The 24,884-nt window shown below is 47.3% G+C and overlaps 2 protein-coding genes, 1 long non-coding RNA gene and 1 pseudogene across 7 annotated transcripts in view; 3 read left to right on the forward strand and 1 right to left on the reverse strand.

Annotated features, from left to right (window-relative positions):
• The window catches only part of MTUS1 (microtubule associated scaffold protein 1), a 156,506-nt gene extending 145,435 nt beyond the window's left edge, over positions 1-11,071 (forward strand). For 3 of the 5 annotated variants that reach the window (XM_066237686.1, XM_066237685.1, XM_066237687.1), the window contains 5 exons: positions 1,792-1,865; positions 2,014-2,109; positions 4,478-4,594; positions 8,165-8,262; positions 8,777-11,071. In XM_066237686.1, the coding sequence (XP_066093783.1) occupies positions 1,792-1,865; positions 2,014-2,109; positions 4,478-4,594; positions 8,165-8,262; positions 8,777-8,990 (599 nt within the window). In that variant the 3' untranslated portion in view covers positions 8,991-11,071. The remainder of the gene's footprint in view (positions 1-1,791; positions 1,866-2,013; positions 2,110-4,477; positions 4,595-8,164; positions 8,263-8,776) is intronic. The other 2 variants (XM_066237688.1, XM_066237689.1) reach the window with 1 other exon arrangement.
• A 542-nt stretch (positions 11,072-11,613) lies between these two features.
• Positions 11,614-12,901, forward strand: LOC136308069 (glyceraldehyde-3-phosphate dehydrogenase-like; annotated as a pseudogene).
• Positions 12,902-13,759: 858 nt separating this feature from the next.
• PDGFRL (platelet derived growth factor receptor like) overlaps positions 13,760-24,884 on the reverse strand; it is a 39,409-nt gene continuing 28,284 nt past the window's right edge. Inside the window, exons 3-6 of the mRNA XM_066237220.1 lie at positions 21,929-22,080; positions 17,591-17,884; positions 15,668-15,807; positions 13,760-14,265 (exon numbers count right to left, since the gene is read on the reverse strand). Of these exons, the coding sequence (XP_066093317.1) occupies positions 14,077-14,265; positions 15,668-15,807; positions 17,591-17,884; positions 21,929-22,080 (775 nt within the window). The 3' untranslated portion in view covers positions 13,760-14,076. The remainder of the gene's footprint in view (positions 14,266-15,667; positions 15,808-17,590; positions 17,885-21,928; positions 22,081-24,884) is intronic.
• On the forward strand, positions 18,161-23,382 carry LOC136309128 (uncharacterized). Its single transcript, XR_010726233.1, has 3 exons — positions 18,161-18,315; positions 20,866-21,500; positions 22,931-23,382. It is a non-coding gene; the product is annotated as an uncharacterized lncRNA (long non-coding RNA).

Here is a 24,884-nt window from a genome sequence, read left to right on the forward strand (position 1 = left end):
TCCCTCAGATCGTTGGAGGGCCGGACTATAAAAAAAACTATGAACAAATCCCTATGCACACTGCACATATCTTACTTTAAAGTAAAAAAACAAAACGGGAACAAATACAATATTTAAAATAAAGAACAAGTAAATTTAAATCAACAAACTGACCAGTATTTCAATGGGAACTATGCTCCTCTCACTGACCACCAATGAAAGAGGTGCCCCTTCCGGAAGTGCAGCAGGGGCCGGATAAATGGCCTCAGGGGGCCGCATGAGGCCCGCGGGCCATAGTTTGGGGACCCCTGGTCTAAGGGAACAGCATGATAGAATGCGGTCTACGGAAACAGCATGATGCGTTCTGAAACAGCAGAAAGGAGTGGGAACCTTCCCCTCCAGATAAGGCCCCGGCGTTCAGTCCTGAGTGCTTGGTTCTTTTCATTGTTCATTGTTAGCAGATGTCCTTTCCCCTAAGGATGCAAGTTATAGTTTTGTACAACTGACAGCATTTGAGGAAGCAGGCAGACTTGTAAAGAACTTGAGGAAGGTTGTATTTGACCACTTAGGTCCTTAGGAAGGTGGAGGGTTTTTTGTTTTGTTTTGTTTTGTTTTTACAGGGACAGAGAGAGAGAGTCAGAGAGAGGGATAGATAGGGACAGACAGACAGGAACGGAGAGAGATGAGAAGCATCAATCATCAGTTTTTTATTGCAACACCTTAGTAGTTCATTGATTGCTTTCTCATATGTGCCTTGACCGCGGGCCTTCAGCAGACAGAGTAATCCCTTGCTCAAGCCAGCGACCTTGGGTCCAAGCTGGTGAGCTTTTTGCTCAAGCTGGCGACCTCCAGGTCTCAAACCTGGGTCCTCCACATCCCAGTCCGATGCTCTATCCACTGCGCTACCGCCTGGTCAGGCTGGAGGTTTTAGTCTATATCTCAGCCACTGCGTGGGATCCATGCCAAGCACGCCTCTTCACCAACACACACATCAACACTCCGGTGACAAGCAAGGTGGCACTTGTTAAATAAAGAAAGCCTTTTTTTATTCATCATGACTGGATGGGTTGAAGGGGAAGGAAAAGAGTAAGAAGCCGTATCTTTAAGGACATGGCCGTGTAGCCGAAACTGTCCCACTGACCTCACTGTATCCTACAGAGAAGTGTGTGGACAGGTGGTGAGAACTGGCTTGTGACCTTTGGCAAAGGCCTTTCTCATCAGTAAATAGAGTTGTTTGAAGTCCAAGGTTGTAACATGTAAGAGTGCGTGGCCAAGGGTAGACATTTCGCAAACACCGTTTTTCTTCCTTCCTGCTAGAAGTGGGTTTAAGTTTAGATTTCTGTTTGGTTTACAAAATGCAAACGGAGAGCAGGGGAGCTCGGACCAGGGGTCTGCAGGCTGGGGGCTGAGGCCCGCCCCCGAGCAGTTGGCTGTGTGTTCCCTATGCCTCCTTGGCCTCTGCGGGCCTCAGTGCTCGCCGTAATAGAATGGGAGTAGGTGCCTCCCTCACCTCATAGGGCTAATCTGAGAACAGGTTAACTTCTCTAAAAAGCATCATACAAATATACAGCTCACAAATAGTAGGGGATATTTAAAAATGACTGTGAAGCGATAAAGTATCCCCTAATTTTTGTGAGAAGAATTAGAGGATGTTTCAAAATGAATATGAAGCAATCAAATAGCCTCTAATTTTTGTGAGCAGTGTATAAAGGAGCAGTCATATTGCTTCATAATCAGCTCCCAATCTCTATGCTTTAACGGCTACAGAATCCAGTGATCTCATAGGTGTTAAAAAATATCCCTTTTTTCCAGAAATCAAGGATAGCCATGAATCGGAAAAGAAATCACTTGAGGCTTTGCTTTCTGAGAAGCAGGAATCCCTAGAGGTGGGTAAAATCTCAACACCAAAAATAACCAAACAAATAAATAAATGCTTCTTGAGGTTTGTGTGGTTTTGGTAGTTCTGTGCACAGTTTGCTGTCTCTGCTGTCTGCTTGTTGACTGACGTTCCGCATTCCATTATTTGTGTTTTAGAAACAAATCAGTGATCTGAAGAGTGAAAATGAGGCTCTAAATGAAAAGCTGAAGTTGGAAGAACAGAAAAGAATTGCAAGAGAGAAAGCAAATTTGGTGAGTTGGGTGATCCTCCGTCGCTGCTGGGTGCTGCTCGGCCGCCTGTACGGTCAACTCGGGTCCAGCAGCCGGAGGAAGAGCAGGGCGCTGGAGCCCTTCTCCTGTCTCGCAGTGTGCTCTCCCAGCTGCATTTCGTGGCTTCTTGGTTTAGGGGTGTCTATTTCACATCCTAAAAACTGATATGCAGATGGAGCCCAATATATATTCCAAGTGGTCTAAACTAATACTTAGAGGAAGACAAGAACACTTTCAATTAGGGTCTGGATTTTGTTTCAAGTTTTCACTTTCTTTTTTTTTTTAAGCTAACTGCTATATTGAGATTTAATTTATATACCTTTTACAACGTACAGTTGAGTGGTTCTTTGTATATTCACAAAGTCGAGCACTGGTAGCCAGTATATAATTATAGAACATTGTTATCACCCCAAAAGAACCTTGTACTCAGTAGCAGTCACCCCTGTTACCCCACAAAGTCCCAGCCCTAGGGAGTCACCAGACCACTTTCTGTCTCTTCTGGACATTGCATATCAGTGGAAGCGTGCTGTATGTGGCCTTCTGTCTGGCTTCTTTCACTTAGCGTGTGTTCTCAGCGTTCGTGCGCATTATAGTAGAATGTATAGGTCCTTCATTCCTTTATTGGCCGAACAATATTGCATTGTATGGCTCGATCTTCACTTTTGAAAAGTACAAATTTCTCTTATGAGCTCAACTTTCTCTTGTAACTCATATCCTTCCTCCCCTGCCTTCTCACTTTTTTTTTTTCTTTTGAGAAGAAAAATTCACTGCTTATGTTTTGAGTCCTACCATTCCAGGTTTTGGTGCCCTGAGACTGTAGAAGGTTTTGCCACATAAAGTCTGTGTGGGTCTCTCAGTGAGCCTCTTTGCTGACAGTCACTGGGAGACCCTCAAGACCTTGGAATACAGTTAGATGAGGCCATAGTCAGTGAAACTGCAAAGCTTTTTTGTTCTGAAAGATTCTTAGGGAAAGGAGTGATTTTAAAAAAAAATCTAGACTTAATCAGCAGAAGGTAAACCATACTAATGGTTTGGGTTACAGACTTTAAAGAGCTTCCAGGGAACACAGCAGCTTTTGAAAAACTAAGTAAGGAGGACACAGATTGAGGGAGGAGTGTGAAGTTGTGGGAAAGAGAACACGTGTGAGAGTTGGGGGCAGGGACAGGCCCACAGAGAAGGAAGGGTGCAGTGGGCGCAACACTGTAAATGCCCCAGTTTAAAAAAACCGACAGTAAATGATGCTGTTTCTTTTTTTTTTAAAAAAAAAACAAGGTAAGATTTGCTATCTTTAGGGTAAGAAAACAAACAAAAAACATGTAAAAAGATAACAGCACAGAAAACATCTGAAATGTTTCAAAGAACCTTGAGTTAAAGTCCCTGCTCCAGGATGTACGCGAGCCGGTCCTTTGAGCTGTGTGGCACTTGTCTCCTTCTGTGAAGTAAGGGGTGAGAGCGCAGAGTCCCCAAGGACCCACTGCCGGATCCTCCCCAGGGACTGGTCCAGAGCCCAGGCTTAACCCTGCCCGGGAGGAGAGCTCTGATGGTCGACCCCAGATTCTCGTCTGAGAAATTCCCTCATTAAACATCTCATCCGTAGGTCTTGTGCTGTTCATTTGTATCGTACATTTCGGATGGTTCACTTGACTTCCCATAAGTAAAGCAAGGAGTCGGGGGTCTACCCTGGAGCTGTGCTTTAAGAAGCTGCCTCCCCTTATGCAGTGCGTGGGTTTCATAAACTTTTATTTCTAGTGCATGTGCTACATGCCATGTAAATGTTGGGGTGTCCCAAAATAAAGTGATAGGGCATTATGGCTGCCCAAGAAGGATGGCCAGACCAACACTGTCCCATCATAATAAAAATCCAAAAGACGCAGGACATTACTGTCACTTGTGTTTTCCAGAAAACCCAACCTATGTACTGTCTTTTCATCCCTGACCAGTTACCAACTTCAGTGAGAGAGAACCTCGTCTCCCTCCAAACACCAGTAATGGCCTTGGAATTGATTTATAGTCGGAGTTAAGCATCTAGTATTGTTAAGCAACAGTTTTTCCCCAACTTCCAATAAAATATTTGGTGGTGCCAGTATTTTTCCCACATTAAGTTACTGATAAATGAAATTTTTGTCTTCAAATAATGAAAAGTTTTATTTCATTCTCATAACCAATGACTTTGAGATGACAGTTATCTTAACCCTTCTTTCCACCCCTTTTTTTTGAAACTGCTGTAAGAAGGTCGAAGTTTCTTGCCTCTCTGTCTAAGTCTAATCAAAGACTCTTTATGTTAAGAAGGTGAACTAGGAGATGGTATTTAATGATCAGTCAGAGCTGTATCCTGCCGTGTCTTTTCCAGAAAAACCCCCAGATCATGTATCTGGAGCAGGAGCTAGAAAGCCTGAAAGCCGTGCTGGAGATCAAGAACGAGAAGCTGCACGAGCAGGATGTGAAGCTGATGAAAATGGAGAAACTGGTACGTTCCTGTGAGGGCCTCAGCAAAGGGGGTAGCGTCTGGGAGACAGGAACTGGGCTCCGAACGAGAACCCTGCAGTTGTTTCAGCTGCTGCTGAAAGCTGTTTGAAAACATACACAAGGCAAAAGACATTTCGTGTTCTTTTCTGTGTTTGCGCAAGACTTAGTCCAGGGGTCCCCAAACTACGGCCCGCGGGCCGCATGAGGCCCCCTGAGGCCATTTATCCGGCCCCTGCCGCACTTCCGGAAGGGGCACCTCTTTCATTGGTGGTCAGTGAGAGGAGCATAGTTCCCGTTGAAATACTGGTCAGTTTGTTGATTTAAATTTACTTGTTCTTTATTTTAAATATTGTATTTGTTCCCGTTTTGTTTTTTTACTTTAAAGTAAGATATGTGCAGTGTGCATAGGGATTTGTTCATAGTTTTTTTTATAGTCCGGCCCTCCAATGGTCTGAGGGACAGTGAACTGGCCCCCTGTGTAAAAAGTTTGGGGACCCCTGACTTAGTCGCTGCCCTCTGAGCACTTTTTCCCTCCAAGGAACATGTGAAGCACTGTTGGGCCCTTGGAGAACTACGGCAGACAAGTCAGGCTCCCATTTCGGTGGTCTGTGAATCTTCCCCTGCACAGGAAGATGGTTCAGTGATGTAGAATCAGTACTTGAATATATCACCAACTCTGGGCGGGTTTCGTGTGCCCCACACACGAAATGTGCGACCTGATCACACACCTTGAACCTTGCTCTCTAAGTTCGTCATCTTGCTTCTTGTGAATTAGAATGTGATCAAAGAACTGGGTTTTAACACAACCAGCCCAGTTGGAGAATTAGCAAGCGTTATGAAAAATATGAAGTTTTAGTCTGCGGTCCAGGACAGAAAACGGATGTCAGCCTGTGACAAGTCTATCCAGAACGGTGTGTTTGAACAACGTGCCCAGTGTTGTGTCTCGGTCCAGCCCTAGACCACAGCTGGACTAGCCAGGAGGCTCATGACGCGGGCACAGGCTTGGCAAGGCAACCTGGGCGGTGCCAGCCACTGCTGGACTTCCGCCAGCTGCTTGTCCCTTCGCCCAGCTGTGAGCCCCTGATTGTTGAGTAAGCGCCTCATTCGAACCCAGACCAGCCCTGAACATATGGGGAACATGGAGTCACTGTTTGCTTGCTTGTTTGTTTGGCTTTTGGTGTTTGGTTTGCTTTCCTTCTAGAGACTGCTGCCTCTCTACTGAGGGGTTTAAGGACTAAGCTGCCATGTGAATATATGGGTGCTTTGAGTTACTCGCATTTTTGTTTGTTAAAGGAGGGAAGGGAACTCACAGTTTGTTAATGGACCCAACCTAGTGCATATACCATGTGCTTCTTTTTGTGTGTGTGACAGAAACAGAGACAGATAGGGGGACAGACAGGAAGGGAGAGAGATGAGAAGCGTCAATTCTTCATTGCAGCACCTTAGTTGTTCATTGATGGCTTTCTCATATGTGCGTCGACTGGGGCGCTACAGCTGAACCAGTGACCCCTTGCTCAAGCCAGCGACCTTGGGCTCAATCTGTTGAGCTATGCTCCAACCAGATGAGCCCACACTCAAGCCAGTGACCTCAGGGTTTCGAACCTGGGTCCTCCACATCCCAGTCTGATGCTACATCCACTGTGCCACTGCCTGGTTAGGCTTACCATGTGCTTCTGTTTTGTGAAGTTTGATAACTACTAATCTTGCAGTCAGCGATGAGTCATATAATCCTGTGAACAATGTGTTGGCCATACACCTCTCATGCATCAGATTGTTTTCAGAATATCATGTGCAGTCAGAATAGACTGCTGTATAAGTACCAATACATTGTAATTTTTGTTGGTCCATAAATGTCTTTGCCATGCCCAAGAGCTGCCATGATAGTCAACACTGTACTGTGTAGATGCAAAAGAATGGGTTGAAATGATGACAGGTAAACACACTATTACCAATTCATGGGGAAGCTCCAAGTCTTTGTGGAAAAGAAGACACTTGGAAAGCAAGGTGGCTTTCTCAGTGTGCAAGCTGTGGTAGGGACGCTAATTGCTGCCAGTTAGCTTGGGACATCCCTGGGCTAGTTTCCTCTTCTGTACAGTGAAGGGTGGGATGAGATACTGTTGAAAGGCCAGTCACTGCCTGGTCTCTAATTACAGATTCTGACACTCATGTTTTATCTTGAATTCCTTTACAACTACTAGAAATTCAAAGGCCCCCTTTTTCTGACATTCTAGTCTCTTTTTTTTTTTTTTAGAAAGTTATTTCCGGCCCTGGCCGGTTGGCTCAGCGGTAGAGCGTCGGCCTGGCGTGCAGGGGACCCGGGTTCGATTCCCGGCCAGGGCACATGGGAGAGGCGCCCATTTGCTTCTCCACCCCCCCCCCTCCTTCCTCTCTATCTCTCTCTTCCCCTCCTGCAGCCAAGGCTCCATTGGAGCAAAGATGGCCCGGGCGCTGGGGATGGCTCCTTGGCCTCTGCCCCAGGCACTAGAGTGACTCTGGTCGCGGCAGAGTGATGCCCCAGAGGGGCAGAGCGTCGCCCCTGGTGGGCGTGCTGGGTGGATCCCGGTCGGGCGCATGCGGGAGTCTGTCTGTTTCTCCCTGTTTCTAGCTGCAGGAAAAAAAAAAAAAAAGAAAGTTATTTCCATCTGATTGACTTGTCCTGAGCATTTTCTAGATAATTGGTATATTAAGAACAATAGGATCCCAAGCTAAGAGCTCTAATCAACGATGACGATGAGTCATACGGTACAACGACAGGGACTTAGAATTAATTGTGCCAGAGCTGTGATGTCGTCTCTGCAGCAAGTAATAAAATCTTACCTTGAGAAAGTGAGCTGAGATGCAATCAGCTCGTCATCATGTTAAGTGATTAAATGTCTTCTGGGATTTTATCCTTTAATCTCTCGACTGCTCAGTTTGTTTTCCTGGAAAGTTTAGCCCGGGCGGGCCAGCAGGGGAACAAACGCATCTTCAGTTGAAGCGAGGAGGGAGGCTCTCTGCGTTGTCTTTCCCTCACGGGGCGCTCTGCGGGGCTTTGTGAACTGTGACTTTGTGTGGTCACTGAGGGGTAAACGCTGATGAGGACCTGGGAAACCATGCTGAAGGTCATGGTCAACATAGCCCAGAACTCTGTCCTGTTGGCCTTACGAGTTTTCATCAAACATGGGAACATGGGAACATGGGAACCCCCACCCACCCCGTTTATTGGGTGCCCTTGATAAACGCAGGCTTATGTACAGCTGCTGCTTTTGTTTCCACAGCCCACGGTGGCTCGGGCCAGGACACCGGTTCTCGGGGGCGCTTCTAAAACGGTGTGACTTGAAACCACTCAGTGACCCTCCCTGCGTCAGTTTTCAGGTGGCTCCTGAAAACTGACACACGTTAAAAAAACAAACCTAGATGCCGTTTTGTTACTTTTTGTAATGCGTCTGTGGATGGATATTTCAGTACACAATTAATCGTTCCTTATTAGATCTCTCCAAAGTGTATTCGTGTCAGGAATGTGCCTTAGGCAACGAGGGGCTCTGTTTACCTGTTTTTAATGTATAGTTGTTGGCTTCTCGTTTTCACCAAGGTGGATAACAACACGGCGCTGGTGGACAAACTGAAGCGATTTCAGCAGGAGAATGAGGAGTTGAAAGCTCGGATAGACAAGCATGTTGCAATTTCAAGGTAAAAAAAAACAGTCCTGTTATTCCGGTCCCCTCCCTTGCTCCTACATTAGTCACTGTGCCACACCCCACCCAGGTGCCTCCTGGAAGTGCGATCGGAGAGGGTGGCTCAGCAGGTAGCGGTCTCTCTCTGGAAAGTTCAATGGTGGCACTTCATGGCACAGAGGCCTGGACGGAACGCCGAGACAGGCAGGCCCTCCTAACCCCCAGGCCCGGGCTTGTGGATGCTGAGAACACTCTCAGAGAGAGGGCATCAACAGGGAGCAGCCCCGAACATGCAGATCACCTGCAGGAGCGCCCACAGAGGGCAGCTCCCCCCTCCTGGGCCCCAAACACCTGGCCAGCAGCCCTGTGCAGAACCACCTTTTACTTTTCCAAAGGGGTCGTTTTCCTGGACTCTCACATTTAAAATGCTAAGAAAAAATTTTTTTTCAAGCATGTTCCCTTAGAAACTCAGATCCACGTGGTTTCTGTTTTTTTTGTTTGTTTGTTTGTTTGTTTGTTTTGTCTTTAAGGCAACTGAGCACGGAGCAGGCCACCCTGCAGGAGTGGCTGGAGAAGGAGTCGAAGGTCAACAAGCGGCTGTCCATGGAGAACGAGGAGCTGCTGTGGAAGCTGCACAACGGGGACCTGTGCGGCGCCGACCGGTCCCCCACGTCCTCCGCCGTCCCCTTCCAGTCCCCGAGGAACTCCGGCTCCTTCCCCAGCCCCAGCGTGTCGCCCAGATGACGCTTCCGAAGGCGGGGAGACTGTCTGAGAGCGTTGTTGCAGGTCTGCAGGACTGACCCGAGCCGTGGCCGTGGGATCGGCAGCCGCGTGAGCTGACGTGAGGTGGCCGCACTAGAGCTGGACCGCGCTGACCTCCAGCCTCGGCTCCCGGCGAGACCAGCGCTCGGGAGGAACACGTGACTCGCTGGCCAAGAGACTCCTCCCCAAGATATCGGAATCGATCTGCACGGACACTTGCACAAAGCACTTAACGGACATTGCCTTTTTCATGTAAGCATAAGGGGAAAAACTCTCAGGGGCCTCTTAAGATAAAGATTTATAACGTTTATAATGTTCTTCATCACAGGCACCTTCTTGTGATTTTTATTTGGGGGATGTGGGAATAAAATGGATGTAGTGAGTGTCCTGTGTCCGATGCTGCCTCCTTTGCTGTGTATTGAAAGTTAAAAGCTGAATATTTCTGGATATGTACTAATCAGAGAAATCAGTGTATGTATTTCTGCAAAAAAGCCATAGAAAAAAGAGCAATAGTTGCTTGAATGATGATTTCCTACCACCCGCTCCGATCTGCCCTTTGTCACGGGAGAGAGGGGCTGACAGGAAGAGCTTTGACTTGCCCGTGTCTGTGCAGTCTCTGTATCCTTTGGAAGCATCTTGGCATTCTTCCAGTGTTCAGCCATGTCACTTAAAACTAACTAGATTTTTTTTTCCCTGTAGATCTTCAACTTTCCCATGTGAACATTTTTATTACGATCCACTTCCTACATTTGCTTCCATTTATGAGCAAATGTAAAACCCTAACTTTTCTAAATTGTTCTGTATAAACAAAAGGGGCAGCAGCAGTGGATTGCTTCTGCCTTCTGTTTACCTTGACCTAAGCTGTCCTCACTGATTTAAACTGTCGTCTTCTCCCACTGTCCTCACTTCCTCCCCCCCCCCCCCCCCCCCCCCCCCCCCCGCAGCCAGAGCCACCAGAGCCAATCTTCTACCTCCTGCCTGTTTTCCTCTGGGGCAAGGATAATGGAATATGCTCTTCCAGAGCCAGCTCTTCCTCAGGGTGCCGAAACCACTTTCCAAACAAACCACAGCCTGGGTCTGATCCAGTTTTGAGAAACCATAGCGGGAATCAAGAATGAGAGAGTCATTGGCTAGCAGAACTAGGAAAGGTAGAGTCAGTGCTGATTGATGAATGGGAGTACCTTGGTTAAACCAACGATGCAGCATTTAATAGGAGATAATGCTAAGTTTCCACGTACCCTTTGAGGAATCCTGCCGTCTTTGGGAAGGCAGAAGGGCCAGCTGACGAGTAGAAAAATGTGGCTTATCGAACTCTCCTCCAGGTTGCATTTCAGTTTCTTTTCCAAACTTCACCTATTACCTCCCCCAATTCTAATACTTTGAGGGAGGTGGAAGGAAGAACTGTGCCCCTACCCCCTCACCCCCGCGCGCCTGCATGTGTCAACATTGTGATGTCAGCATCTCCCTCTGATGGCTATACAAATAACCCCTATAGTAAGAACAGATTCAGGATACTAGAGGTGGCTATTTGGGTCATTATTTACATGTACACTGCATAGCAAGTTAATATTCATGATGCATGGCTTCTTTATTATTAGCGATTGTGTCTGAAGTCTATATTTCAGTCGTTTATTATGTATGTAACCTTCCATGTTTGCTTCTGATAGATGGGAACCAGGTTCATCACCACCTTCTGAAGCCTCTCTCTGCTTACCCTTCCAAGTTGTTCTCAATGTCATTAGCCAAAGGTGGATTTGCCATCCATTCCCAGCATGGTAAATCTCGTGCTGTTCCCTGCTCTCCTCCGTACCGTTTAGGTGTCTGGGGGAATCAACCTTACACAGTTAGTATACAGTATCTTCAGACAATGGGAGACAACTGGAAAGGAGATGGGAAACAAAACAGAACTTTTTAGATTTTTTTTTTTCCAAACTAAATGTTTCACGTAGGATGCAAAATGTTGGCACGTCATAACATATACGATGTGTAAAAAACTATAATTGTGCTCAGTTTGTAATGATGCAAAGTGTATTTTTACCTTGAATAAATAAATAATGCTGGAATATTTAATATAAGAAGTGCAACCTGTGACGTACTTCACTCTCTAAAGTGTTACCCAGTTCATAGCCCTTCTCACAGCACAGGGGTGATGCCGTCTCTCTGCCTAAGTGGTTTTCCAGGAATTTCCAGTATAACCACAGAATTGGCCATGGGCTGAAAGTTGGCTCACACAGCTAAACTCAGAACTCAGCTTTTCTAAATTCAAAGCCATGTGTTTTGGAGAAACAACTATTTTTTCCCCCCTGAACTTAGAAGCAGGGAGGCAGTCAGACAGACTCCTGCATGTGCCCAACCGGGATCTATCTGGCATGCCCACCAGGGGGCAATGCTCTGCCCATCTGGGGCGTTGCTCCATTGTGGCCAGAACCATTCTAGCACCTGAGACAGAGGCCATAGAGCCCTCCTCAGCACCCGGTCCAACTTTGCTCCAATGGAGCCTTGGCTGTGGGAGGAGAAAAGAGAGACAGAGAGGAAGGAGAGGGGGAGGGTTGAGAAGCAGATGGGTGCTTCTCCTGTGTGCCCTGACCAGGAATTGAACCCAGGACTTCCACACACAGGCCAACACTCTACCACTGAGCCAACTGGCCAGGTCCTAGAAAAATAGCTTTTGACCAGTGTTAAGTTTTGCTCTTTAAGATAAGAAAATTGAGGCTTTCTGCTCCTCCTGTTTGGTAGACAGCAGCGTCTTCCTGCACAGTGCCAGCCACAACCCTGAGACACGATGGTGAAGGTTGGAGTGAACGGATTTGGCAGTATTGGGCGCCTGGTCACCAGGGCTGCTTTTAACTCTGGCAAAGTGGATATTGTTGCCATCAGCGACCTTTTCATTGACCTCAACTACATAGTCTACATGTTTTAGTATGACTCTGCTCATGGCAAGTTCAAAGGCACAGTCAAGGCTGAGAATGGAAAGCTTGTCATTGACGGAAAGTCCATCTCCATCTTCCAGGAGCGAGATCCCGCCAACATCAAATGGGGTGATTCTGGTGCTGAGTATATTGTGGAATCCACTGGTGTCTTTACTACCTTGGAGAAGGCTGGGGCTCACTTGAAGGGTGGAGCCAAGAGGGTCATCATCTCTGCTCCTTCTGCGGATGCCCCTATGTTTGCGATGGGTATGAACCAAGACAAGTATGACAATTCCCTCAAGATTGTCAGAAATGCCTCCTGCACCACTAACTGCTTGGCCCCCCTGGCCAAGGTCATCTATGACAACTTTGGCATTGTGGAGGGACTCATGACCATGATCCACGCCATCACTGCCACCCAGAAGACTGTGGATGGCCCCTCTGGGAAGCTGTGGCATGAAGGCCGAGGGACTGCCCAGAACATCATCCCTGCTTCTACTGGTGCTGCCAAGGCTGTGGGCAAGGTCACCCCTGAGCTGAATGGGAAGCTCATTGGCATGGCCTTCCGTGTCCCCACCCTCAGTGTGTCAGTTGTGGATCTGACCTACCGCCTGGAGAAAGCTTCCCGGTATGATGACATCAAGAAGGTAGTGAAGCGGGCATCAGAGGGCCCTCTCAAGGGCATCCTGGGCTACACTGAGCACCAGGTTGTCTCCTGCCACTTTAACAGTGACACCCACTCCTCCAACTTTGATTCTGGGGCTATAATTGTCCTCAGTGACCACTTTGTCAAGCTCATTTCCTGGTGTGACAGTGAATTTGGCTACAGCAACAGGGTGGTGGACGTTATGGTCCACATGGCCTCCAAGGAGTAAGAGCCTCCTGGACCACCAGCCCCAGCAAGAGGAAGAGAAACCCTCAGCTGCTGGGGAGTCCTTGCCCCAGACCCATCCCCCAACATACTGAACCTGACCACAGTTTCCATCCCAGACCCCTGAAGAAGGGGGGAGGGCTTAGGAAGCCCTACTTTGTCGTGTACCATCAATAAAGTTCACTGTACCCAAAATTAAATAAAAAAGAAAATTAAAACAACTATAGTCTAAATATTTTTGAAGATGCTAAAAAAGTCTAAATGAAGTTGAATTTTCCTTGATTTGTACACCTATTTTATATTGAAAATTAAACTTTTAAAAACACATGCTATAGCCCTGGCTGGTTGGCTCAGTGGTAGAGTGTTGGCCCAGCATGTGGAAGTACAGGGTTTGATTCCTGGTCAGGGCACACAGGAAAAGTGCCCATCTGCTTCTCCACCCCTCCCCCTCTCACTTCTCTCTCTCTCCTCCTCCTCTTCTCCTGCAGCCATGGCTCAATTAGAGCGAGTTGGCCCAGGTGCTGAGGATGGCTCCATAGCCTCTGCCCCAGGTACTTAAAAAACGGCTCCTGATGCAATGGAGCCAGGGCCCTAGATGGGCAGAGCATCGCCCCCTAGTGGGCTTGCAGGGAGGATTTCAGTCAGGGCGCATGAGGGAGTCTGTCTCTGCATCCCCTCCTCTCACTAAAATAAAAACAACAACAAAAAAACACATGCTATAGATCTTATGGAATGTACTACTCTAGAACTAGTACTTTTGAATGCAGCAGTTTTTTTTGGTTATTTTTTAAATAGCAGTTTCTATGTTTTTTTTGGATACCTTTACATAATTGAACTATGTATCACTGCATTTTTAGATTCTCATGTATTTTAGGTAACTCAAATAGAATATTGGGTATTAACCCAAAGATTATTACCAAGTCCTTCTGCCAACCTAAAAAATAAGTACTTAGCCCAATTTTTAATTATTTTTTATAAAAACTTGCTCATTTAATAGAAATGATTATATAAAGTTGTTTACATATATGCTTTCTTAGTATAAAAACTAGAAACGCATATACATAGGTAAGCAATGACAATACATGCTTTCTGTCAGAGGAGTTAACACTTCTATTATTAGACCGGATGACTTCCTTTAAATTTGAGTGTCTGGGTCTTACTCACAAGGCAGGGGCTGGGGTTTGGCACTTGACATCAGCCTCTGGCAAAGCACCAGTGGGAAGAACGCCCGAGCTGGTTGTGTACACAAACGGACTTTCCATCAGTTCATTCCACTTCATTTTCCAAGTCAGGAAAATTCAACAGTGGTAGCTACTGTCGTCTGTCCTCGGAGATTCTGGGCCGTGCAAATGTAATATCCTGCATCAATGGTCTCAAAGTCTTCCACGGCCACGATGCTCTGGGAGATCCTCGTGGTGTGTCCGAGTCCTCTGTGGATCAGCCGCCAAGTGTCTTGAATGGTCACGGGCCTTTCATCCTGTTTAAACGACACCCACAGGGGCTGAAGCAAGAAGGACACGCCGCTGCACACAGCTCCCATTCACTCCGCGCTCTTACCGGCTGAGGAGTGTCTGGTGTGCCGGCTCACGGGCACTGGACAATCACTTTCGGCTGCATGTCTTACAGAGCCGCGTCTGGAAGTTCATTATGCTGTTCGACTCTCTCTCTCTCTCTCTGCCCTTTCTGTTAAGTTTCTACTTAATATAAAATAGATTCTTTTGGAACTCCAGGGCGGTCGACCCGGGACTAGTCGTCATAATGTGGGTAACACTTTCCAGCCTCTACCTCACGTTACCCACTTCCACCCTCTCGCCCACAGAACTTCTAGTCCAAGAGCCCACAGCGCTCACTGTGGAAACGAGGAAAAGCTCCCCCTGTTCAGCTCTGGGCGAAGGAGAGTACGATCAGTCAAACGTGGCAAGGGCCCCGGTGGGAGAAAAGTGGTACCCAGGATGGATAACGTGACGCCCGAGAGGACGTCGCTTCCTATTTCTAGGAAGTCAGATGGTCACTTTGGGGAGGCTTCATCCAAATTTGGTGATCTGAATGCAGCATTTTCTCGATTAGCTTAACATCATTGTAACAGAGTGTTACTAAATGAATACCCCTTCTCATAAAATAATAATTAGCAATGTTTAAAACAGATCTCGACTGAAAATCAGTAATATCTTCTAAGTGTGATACCTTTAAAAAACAAGTACCAAGGACCAGAATGCTAGAAAATACGGTTCTCCAGGGAGAGTTATTTTCCACCAATCACAGTCCTGAGCCAAAAGTGTGTTGGCGACTGAGGACGTCTCAGGAGGCCAAATCTCTTTTGGCAACACAGGGATTGTTCCATGTTGGGAGCAAAGCTGTTTATAAAAGCGAGCAGAACACGCACGGCGGCTCAGTAAGAAGCCATGCTTGCTTTTATGGGAAGTCTATTTTAAAACGGTCTCTGGCCTCAGAGCACCTTTGCGCCGGGGCCTGTGTTTCTGTGCCCACTGCGTGGACACAGGGCATAGCTTGTATGCAAGACACTCAGAAGGATGCCAGAGGGAGGTTAGCGAGGTCTCTAATCAACCCAGAATTAAGCCTGAAGTTTGAGGTTGGGGTAGAGAAAGAGGGAGCAAGCCCCTGTCCCTCCTTATTTAAGGGTTATGAAGAAAAAGCACACAGGAGGAAGGCACCCTGAGTCAACTGTCTAATGAAATGCAGTCACCTTTTCTCCCCGTCTATTAAATAGAAAAGCCATCTGTAAATACACTGAAACTTCTTAGAAGAAAAGAAGCCAGCCCTGGCGCCCACCGCAGTCCTGCACGTTGCTTGCACTTTTTAAATTCAAGTCTTCATCCCGGAATTGAAACAACTGGCTGAGTCTGGGGTGTGGCGCTTACCTTCTGCCCTGGGTAGATCCACCTGAACTCCACCTCAACGTCAGGCTCCCCCAGGACAGTGCAGAGGACACTGATGTCATCCCCGCTTTTCACTTTGTTCGAGGATGCCAAGATGGTGGTTGACGGAGGGCCACTGGGCACTAGAGTTAAGCAGGAGACAGGGCGAGTGAGAAACGCATGAATACCACACTGAAGACACACCTACAAACACACTCTTTTCTTTGGAGAGGTCTGTGACCTGTCTGCCTTTCCCAGTCACACCGGGCCTCCCCTACACACTGCGTCTGGATTCTTTGAGGACTCCTCTTTCTCTACCTTGGTAATCCCAAAGGGGGTCATCATCCAGAGCTCCCCAGGCCCAGCCATTCCCTTGCACTTAGGGGAGGAGGTTAAAAGCTCTGCCAGGCTCCATGGCCTCCGCCTCAAGCACTAGAATGGCTCTGGTTGCCACGGAGCAACGCTCCAGATGGGCAGAGCATCGCCCCCTGGTGGGCATGCTGGGGGGGGGGGTGGATCCTGGTCAGGTGCATGCCGGAGTCTGTCTCTCTGCCTCCCTACTTCTGACTTCAGAAAAATAAAAGCTCTGCGAGGGGTTCACATGAAGGGAGTTAAAAATCAAGGGGGAAGGAGACCCTTGGGAAGAAAGCACGGAGAAGGCAGGGCAGCTACAGGGGTGGGGTGAGCAGAGGGGGTGTGTCTGTCTGTGCTCAGCGGAGAACCCCTAGATCTAAGGAGACAGGTTTGCAGGAGGGGCAGGGACGCTGCCTATGTCCTCTCACAGCATTTCAAACACAGATCTCACTGCGCGGCTCACTCAGCTGCTTTGGCCGGCAGCCTCGAGCCAGCCAGGCAGCGTGCTAGGAGCGGGGACTACAGTGGGGGGCTGGATAGGCAGGTCCCCGGAGGAGGGGACAGACACGGAGCAAGTCATTGTGCGGTTAATCTGAAAGGAGTGTGTTAAGACCTGCAAGGAGAAGCCCAGAGTGCGCTGGAAGTTCAGAATAGCCTGAGAGTCAGGAGAAACCTCCCTCAGGCAGCACCGTTGGAACTAAAGTCTGGAGGGCGAGCTTCCCCTGCGGGCGTGGAGGGAGAAGCGGGAGGTTCCTCCAACCGGGAATCCCTCGGGCAATGCCCCTCCGTGCGGTGGAGGAGTGTGGCCTGGACACGTTCTTTCAGGCTCCATGGAAGATGTTGACCTTGGTTCTAGGAACAGTGGGAACTACTAAAGGCTTTTGGGGTAGATAAGAGAAAAGGTGGACTTAGGGGAGACCAGCTGGAAAGGTGCTTGCATTAGGACCAGGAAGAGATGATGACAGCTTTCTGCAATGAGGGTGGAGAGAAACGGCAGGAGTTGAAAGTGACTTTAATGGAAAAAGTGAAAAGGGCTCCTGGGTCTGGGCCACGCGTGTTCCCTCAGGAGTTATTAGGGACAGCTAAGCTTCAGGAGGGGACCAGGAAGTGAGACAGAGGGGCCTTGGGGAATTCTGAGCTGGGAGAGGCAAAGAGCTGACAAGGCAGGATGAGAAAGTTGGGGGGAAACGGGAAGATGGGGCCAGGGATGTGGGTTTCACACCCGCAAGGCGGAATCTAGAAGGCCCTGAAATCCACAGCCACCTTTCGGCTCTGATCCTCCTGGATTCCGCCTCGCCTGAGGCAGTGCCAGAGGGAATGGCAGAGGGATCTGAGAGAAGAGAGGCGAGAGGTGTTGCGTTAGAGTCACGGACAAGGGGGTAGAACGTTCCAGAAATGCTGGTGCAGTAAAGGAGCTGTGAAGGACAGCATTCTGTGCCTCCCGATTTCCATCCAGACTTGGGAACAGCACCACCTACTACTGACCAGCTGGAAGCAACTAACCCAGCGGTTCTCAAGGTCGCCACCCACAGGTTGAGAACCGCTGAACGTTAGGCACTGGTGGAAACGTACCTTCTGCGTAAAGGAGTTGATACTTGACGGAGATCTGAGACTTGCCCCCAGCCTCCGCCTTGCAGTAGACCACCCCCTGGTGGTCGGAATGAGGTTGCAGATACACAAAGCCTCTCTTCATGTCATAAACAATGTCTGTTCCATTGGCGGGGATTTCCTTGGCCGGGAACTCCCTATGGAGTGTGACTTTGGCTGATAGGACAGTCACTCGACAAGGAACCACAGCCTGTCTGTCTGGGTTCAAGTAGACAACATCAAAATAACTGGGAGAAGGTACAAAGAGTTCTCCTTTCTCTGCAAAGGAAAAGACACGGGCTTATTTCTTCTGGCGAGACAAGGCAAAGAGCACGTTATGGGTTTGCGCCTCCAGGGCACGGAGATGCCAGGGGACCAGCAACAGACTCCATACTGAGCCCTTATGAATAGGAAAGGCTATTTTAAAATAACTTTCCTCTTTGAAAAGAATGTTACTTCCCATTTCCTTAAAGGAAATAAAATAGGTCTTGGTCCAAGTCCAAATCAGACCCGTGGCTCACCGCCCTGAGGAAGCAGGGGAGCCGACTGCCTGTAATGGTAGGAGCAGGTTTAAAACCTGTAAACAATCTGCTGCGTCCCTGGAGACATTAGCCCCATAATCGATGCTCAGTAATTGCTGTCCAGAGGCGAGTCCCAGCATGGCAGAGCTCCTTGGAAGGCCGGGCCCAGTGGACCTCATTCCTGCCAAGGTCAGTGGAAAGAGTCAAGTAGAGGCAGGTGAGGAACCCGCTAATCTCCGGCCTGAGCACAGCTTGGCTGCCACAAGGTTGGGGACTAATGATCAGTTTCTTACGCTCCTCCCATTTCTCCGAAATCACTGTATGTGTTCTTTAAAACTCTCAAAAATGATATTTTTATCTTGCAGAAATGAGGACTGGTTTACCCATACTTCCCTTAGTACAAAGGAGTCTGAGTTGGGTTTTTTTTGTTGTTAGTTTTTGGCATGCACATTAAATCCTTTGTTCTCTATACTATAAGAGAAAATTATAGTAATTAAGAGAAATCTTCTAACTTGATTATACCCCAACATTTGTTAAATTGTTTCCCATGTTTTTTTTCCTACAATGTTTCTGAAACAACCAATTATTCTTGGCTTTCTCCTTCACTACCCTTCATTGTGATTTAGGTTAGGGACAGAATTTCTGGACATATCATCAAATGTCTTCAGAAGCCAAGAGTTCTTTGGCAATGGCAGCAAGTTAACTCACAGGGAAGTCTTTCCTCTCACCTGGATCGTACTGAGATCACGAAAGAGGTAGGTCATGGCTCAGTGGGACCCTAGTTTTTGCTGGGCTTTCTATCTGGCTGGGTGATTCCAGCCCCTTCATCTTGTGCCTACCAGTCCTGTGTCCACAATCTGTATGGCCTTGGAAGACTCATCCCCATGTGTAAAGAAAAGAATCCAGAGTAGACGGTATAAAAGGTATCTTTTTTTTGGCAAAAAAACATTTAAGGGATTATGATTGTAGGGCTTAGAAAGCAACTTTTGTTTTAAGGTTTTGGAGAGGAAACTGAAGCAATGAGCAAAGGCAGTAGGATAACAATCGGAATTTCAGACACAAAAATGTGGTCTTACTTCTTATGATACATGCTTTGAAAGAAGTGACCACACCAGTTGCTTTAACAAACAGGAAAAAAAAATCATGTATAATCAGTACATTCCATCTACACCACAAAAACGATGTTTAAGTTCATTTTAAAACTCATAGATGACATATGCCCTCAGCAAATATTGTATTTACTTGAGTCGATAACAAATATTACTTTAAGAACACTAAACACATGAAAATTTAGATTTCTAAAAAAATTACAGTTAATAGGCTATAAACTAAAATCCAAGTTAGAACCAATTCCATAAAAGTGCTCATTAATGTGGTTTTACGACATATGAAAATTGGAGCCCAACTGCTCTGAGGAAGGCCAATTGCCAGTAACATTCTCTGGTGGTAATTACACGTGTAGGTTTTCCTGAAGGTGATTTATTGAGCTGTATCGTTATGACTTGTGTATTTTTCTTTGTTATACTTCAATAAAAAATTAGAAGGGGGGGGGGAACACCCTAGAGTGCCTTCTGGATATGATTAAATACAATATGTGACAATTGCACAAATTAACAAAAAATGCACAAATTAACGACAGTTGAAAATAAGCTTCACAGTGTTTGCCATCAAACTGTAGGAAGCGTGCAAACATATGCACGCCAGACGTCTCCCTGTGTGGGTAGCGGGGCAGCATATGTTTCAAAGGAACCCAGAGCCAGCAGCCGAGAGCTCAGCTCTCCTAACAGCCCGTCTGGGTTTTGTCCACCCACCCAGGTCTGAAAAGACAAGTCGCTAAACCCTCTCCTGAAAACCCAACTGGACTCTTGGTGTTGAGGAATGAGAAAAGGATACAACACCTCAGGTCACATCCCTTTTTGATCCAGGTTTCTTGAATGTTGAAATGAATATTGCTTTGGGGGCGTTCCTTTGATTCACAAAGGGGCTTCCTTAAATCGAGGAAGAAGACCTGCCTTTCAAACTCAAAGGGAGCCCGTAGCCCTCATAGGATTCTCCTCCTCCAGGGGGGTCTTCAGTGCTGATCTGAGTTTAACAGCCAGTGTTTGGGGAGGACACAACAGAGCTGTGACAGAACAGCTTCACTCTGCCAGCTGAGAAATGGTTTCTGTCCTCATCCCAAATAACAGACTCTTCTCAGTGTTAATTAGCTCCCTGTCCACACTGTTGCTTCCCTGTGTGGTCTAACACTGCGGGCACGTGGCCTTTCTGCGTGGCCCATCCCAGTACGAGGATCAGAGGGATCACCTGTGAACAACCGTTAGCAACTCCCCCAACCACACCAGTGACGCTAGCCAGGGCCTGTCTGTCTGCCCACCAGGCAATGACTCAGAAATGGGCAAGGGCAGTAAGAACACTGGACCCTGGGTCAGAAAAACAGGGTTGCCTCTTCACTCTGCCTCCGTAAGTCATGAAACATTGAACGGGTCACCACGCCCTTTGGGTCTCAGTATCGGCCCCATGATTTCTGAAGCAGAGATAGTGAGGCAGTCCCTACTTTGTTCCTGGGGCCATGGTAGACATGAAAGGAGGCCCATGGGCCCCCAGGACCGCAGCGTGCTCTGCTAGCGCATCTGCTCGCGGGAGAGGGGCTCTCTGGGCAGGAAGGGATTATAGATGTGATTTTGTTAAAGCGTCTTTTGTGGCCAGGGCAGACCATCATCTGAGTCATAAATCACTCAGGTCTGAAAGATAGATGGATTCAGGAAGTACGCCAGCCTCCTGAAGGCCCCAGCCCAGACACCAAGAAAGCATTCTGACTGCACTTGAAATGCCGTCAAGGACAGCAGGACCGGGGAGGTGGCCATGGTGAGATTCCTGCAAGCTGTTCCTGACCTCTGAGCCTCGGGGGAGAATGTCTGCCCCCTGCAAGCTGCTCCTGACCTCTGAGCCTCTGGGAGAATGTCTGCCCCCAGCCTTCGGGTAGAGAGGGGCTGAGGAGGGAGCTGGCACCCGCCCTGCTGCCTATTTCTCCAGATGGGAACATACTGAGCACTATAGGGGAGCGGGGTTCGCGCCGACCTGCCCCGCAGGCGCCTCACTGAGGCTCGGGGACTGGACTGGAGCCTCAGGAACCACCACCTCCAGCAGTCCTGCCCCCACAACTGCAGCTCCCAGCACTCGGAAGAACACACACAAGGAGCCCTCCGCCAGGCGTCCTATGACTACGCAGGGTCCAGAAGGGAGGCCGTCACAGATTCCGACAGCAGACGACTCAAAGTCTACAGCACAGCTGTCCAAGAGAGCTTTCTGGGTCGACAGAGAGGTCCTCTGGGATAGCCACTTGCCACCTGTGGCAACCCAGCACTTGAAACAGGGTAAGTGCCGCTGAGAAACTTGAGTTTTAAATTTTAATTTTAATTAATTCCCATTTAAAGTTAATTAGCTACAGGTGTCCAGGGGCTACCATGTTGGACAGATTAGGTACAAACTCTGGGGTCAGACAGTTCTGGGTTCGAATCCTGGGTTCACAGCCATTACTTGCAGTATGACCTTAAGGACTTATTTAATCTCTCTAGACATCAACTTTTCCAAATTGGGGGGAAAAAATAGAAATGTTATTAGTCATTACTCTGAAGGGCTGTTGAGAAACTTACATGAACCAATTGATGCAAAGCACTGAGCCCAGAGCCTGGCAAAGAGTGCGCTCTGATTGTCATTATCTGATACTCAGCACACAGTGGGGACCTTCGATACGGGCCAGTCGGGAGTCTGCAGAATTCCACTAACGCAGCAAACCTTTTACCTGTGAAAAAGATGTAGGTGGAGCCAGTTTTGGTCTCGTCCTTCCTGCAGATGTAGCCGGTGCAGAGCTGGCCCCAGCAGCTGAACTCGCCGGTGTCGGCCGCGGTGGAGTTGACCAGGGTCAGCTGGCCGTAGCGCTCGGTCTGCTTCACACTGTCGACAGGAGGAGAGCCAGGTCACACCTGCCAGTTCACCCGCGAGCTCACACAACTGAGCCGGGGCCTTGCGGCCATCCCGCTCTGCTCCCGTGTTCTCACTTATAAATGCCCTGCACGGCACAGCTAATACGAGTGTCTTTAGGGGAAGGGGAAGAGAGAGAAGCCTTTCCTAAAAGAAAATTTTAAAATGACAATTATGGTTTCTAAAGAGAGGAAATTCTCCTCGACCTCCGAACGGGGTTTTCCGTAAGTAGAATCACAGCCACAGAAACTCGGCCCAAAGCCCCGGGCAGGTGTTTTGCTTTCAGCGTTTGTTTCAGTGAGTTCATTGAAACAGCAGTCGACATTCATGAATTAGCCCAGCATCATCTAGTGGGCAGAGAAGCATACGTCTCCTAATACACGCTGGCAGTCTTCAAGATGCTACAGTATTGTACTATCAATAAAAACTTTGCATAATTCTCTCAAGAGGCTAAGTGAAATAAGTCAGATAGAAAAGGACAAAAAGAGAAAACCTTATGATGTCATGCATATGTGGAATATAAAACAAAGAATAAAATAAGAACAAAAGCAAACGGATAGACACAGACAACAAAGTGGTGGCTAACAGAGGGAAAAGGGGAAGGAAAGGGCGAAGTGAATAAAGGGGCAAGTCTATGGTAACCGAAGGAAACCAGACTTCGGGTGGTGAGTACGCAGTAGAGTTTACAGATATCAAATTATTATAGTCTTGTACACCTGAAAGTTATATACTGTTGTTAAAGAATGTTACTCCAATAAACTTAATGATATAAAAACATACGTAAAAACACATACATAAAGTAAAAATAAAAACTTTCTTTTAGACTTTCCGGTCAAATGGAACAGTAGATAAATACTGAGCTTGCCTCCTCCCACAACCATATCGAAATTACAACTCAATTATAGAGCGACCACCATTGAGGACCACCTGAAGACTAGCTGAACGCAAGCCCTATAACTAAGGATATAAAGAAGCATGACGAGACCAGTTCTGCCACTTACCCAGAGAAATCCAAAACACTAATTCGAAACCATCCACGCACCCTACGTTCACTGCAGCATTATTTACAATAGCCACGATGTGGAAGCAACCTACGTGCCCATCGGTAGATGAATGGATAAAGAAGAAGTGGTGCATATAGACGACGGAATATTATTAGGCCATAAAAAGGAATGGAATGTTGCCATGGCGATGACAAGGATGGACCTAGAGGGTATTAAACTAGGTCAAACCAGATGGGTAATAGACTTATTGAGGGAATCAATTTGTAAGTTATACAAATGTCTGATCACTATGTTGTACACCTAAAAATACTATAATATTGTATGTCAACTATAATTGAAAACAGTTTTAAAAATTTTTAAAGGGATGTCAGAATAAATTAACTATGAACTTTATTAATAATATTGTATCGATATTGGTTCATTAATAGCATCACATGGACCATGCTAATGTAAGATGTCAATAATAGGGGAAGTGGGCACAAAGTATTCAGGAATTCTCTATATAGTAATTCTATAGATTGAAAATTGTTCTAAAAACAGGTTTACTATTTAAAAAAAATAAAAAAAAACACCACTTTTCTTTTTTTGTATTTTTTCTGAAGCAAGAAGCAGGAGGCAGAGAGGCTACTGCATGCACCCAACTAGGATCCACACAGCAAGCCCACCAGGGGGCAATGCTCTGCCAATCTGAAACATTGCTCAGTTGCAACCAGAGCCATTCTAGCCCCTGAGACAGAGGCCATGGAGCTGTCCTCAGCACCTGGGCCAACTCTGCTCCAAAGGAGCCTTGGCTGCGGGAAGGGAAGAGAGAGACAGAGAGGAAGGAGGGGGGAAGGGTGGAGAAGCAGATGGGTGCTTCTCCTGTGTGTCCTGGCCAGGAATTGAACCCAGGACATCCACACGCTGGGCTGACACTCTACCACTGAGCCAAACAGCCAGGGCCTATCACTTTTCTTTAGGAAGAAAGTGCATTAGTTGCTAAGACACTGAGCCCCAATTATGCAGTCCACCTCTGGTCTACTTAGAGCCTGCAGGCCTACACACTTCTCCTTTGCCTTACCCTAGTATTTCTACTTTTTTCTTCTCGTTTCACTTCTTGCATGTTTACTGTATTGCCTGTGAATATATTTGCAAACCCCTTCAGTTCCATTTTGAAGTGAGGAGAGACACAAGTAAATATTTATTGCTACTAAACACTAGTATTAGCCGATTGTCATTGTCATTAACTGTGTCAGGAAGCAGGTGTATCATTCTGGGACAGATGCTCGCCCCATGGCTCAGCATGTGCAGATGCCAAAATAAATGGCTTTACCCTGAGGATGAATCCCAAATACCCAAAAGTTTCACTCCTCGGAGATCCACATACTTTTCGGATATAGTCAAGATTCTCCAGTTGCATGTAGTGTCGTCACCCTTTAAATTTAGCACACAGAAAAATTTCTGGTTGGTTGGTCTGAAACACAGCCCGCTCTGGCTCACCACTGAATAGCTGCTTTTCTCACCAGTTCTGCCAAAAGGTGCCTCCGTACTCCCACTTGGTCAACTGCCTCCTTTCCATTGAACGGAAATCTCTCCTCCTGCAGGAACCTTCTAATTAGAATCCACTCTCAGGAACTGCCCGCTTTCTCCTAGTGATGTGGTTGGCTCCTTTTTCTCTACCCTTCGGGCACCCTGGCTTCCTGTTATTACAATGGATGGTGAAAACTTTGAGGGCAGGGACTGTGCCATATATGTTTTATATTCTCTGAGCAATATATCTGTAGACAGTAAGGA

Source organism: Saccopteryx bilineata, chromosome 6 (genome assembly GCF_036850765.1).
Source record: "Saccopteryx bilineata isolate mSacBil1 chromosome 6, mSacBil1_pri_phased_curated, whole genome shotgun sequence".
Lineage (NCBI taxonomy): Eukaryota > Metazoa > Chordata > Mammalia > Chiroptera > Emballonuridae > Saccopteryx > Saccopteryx bilineata.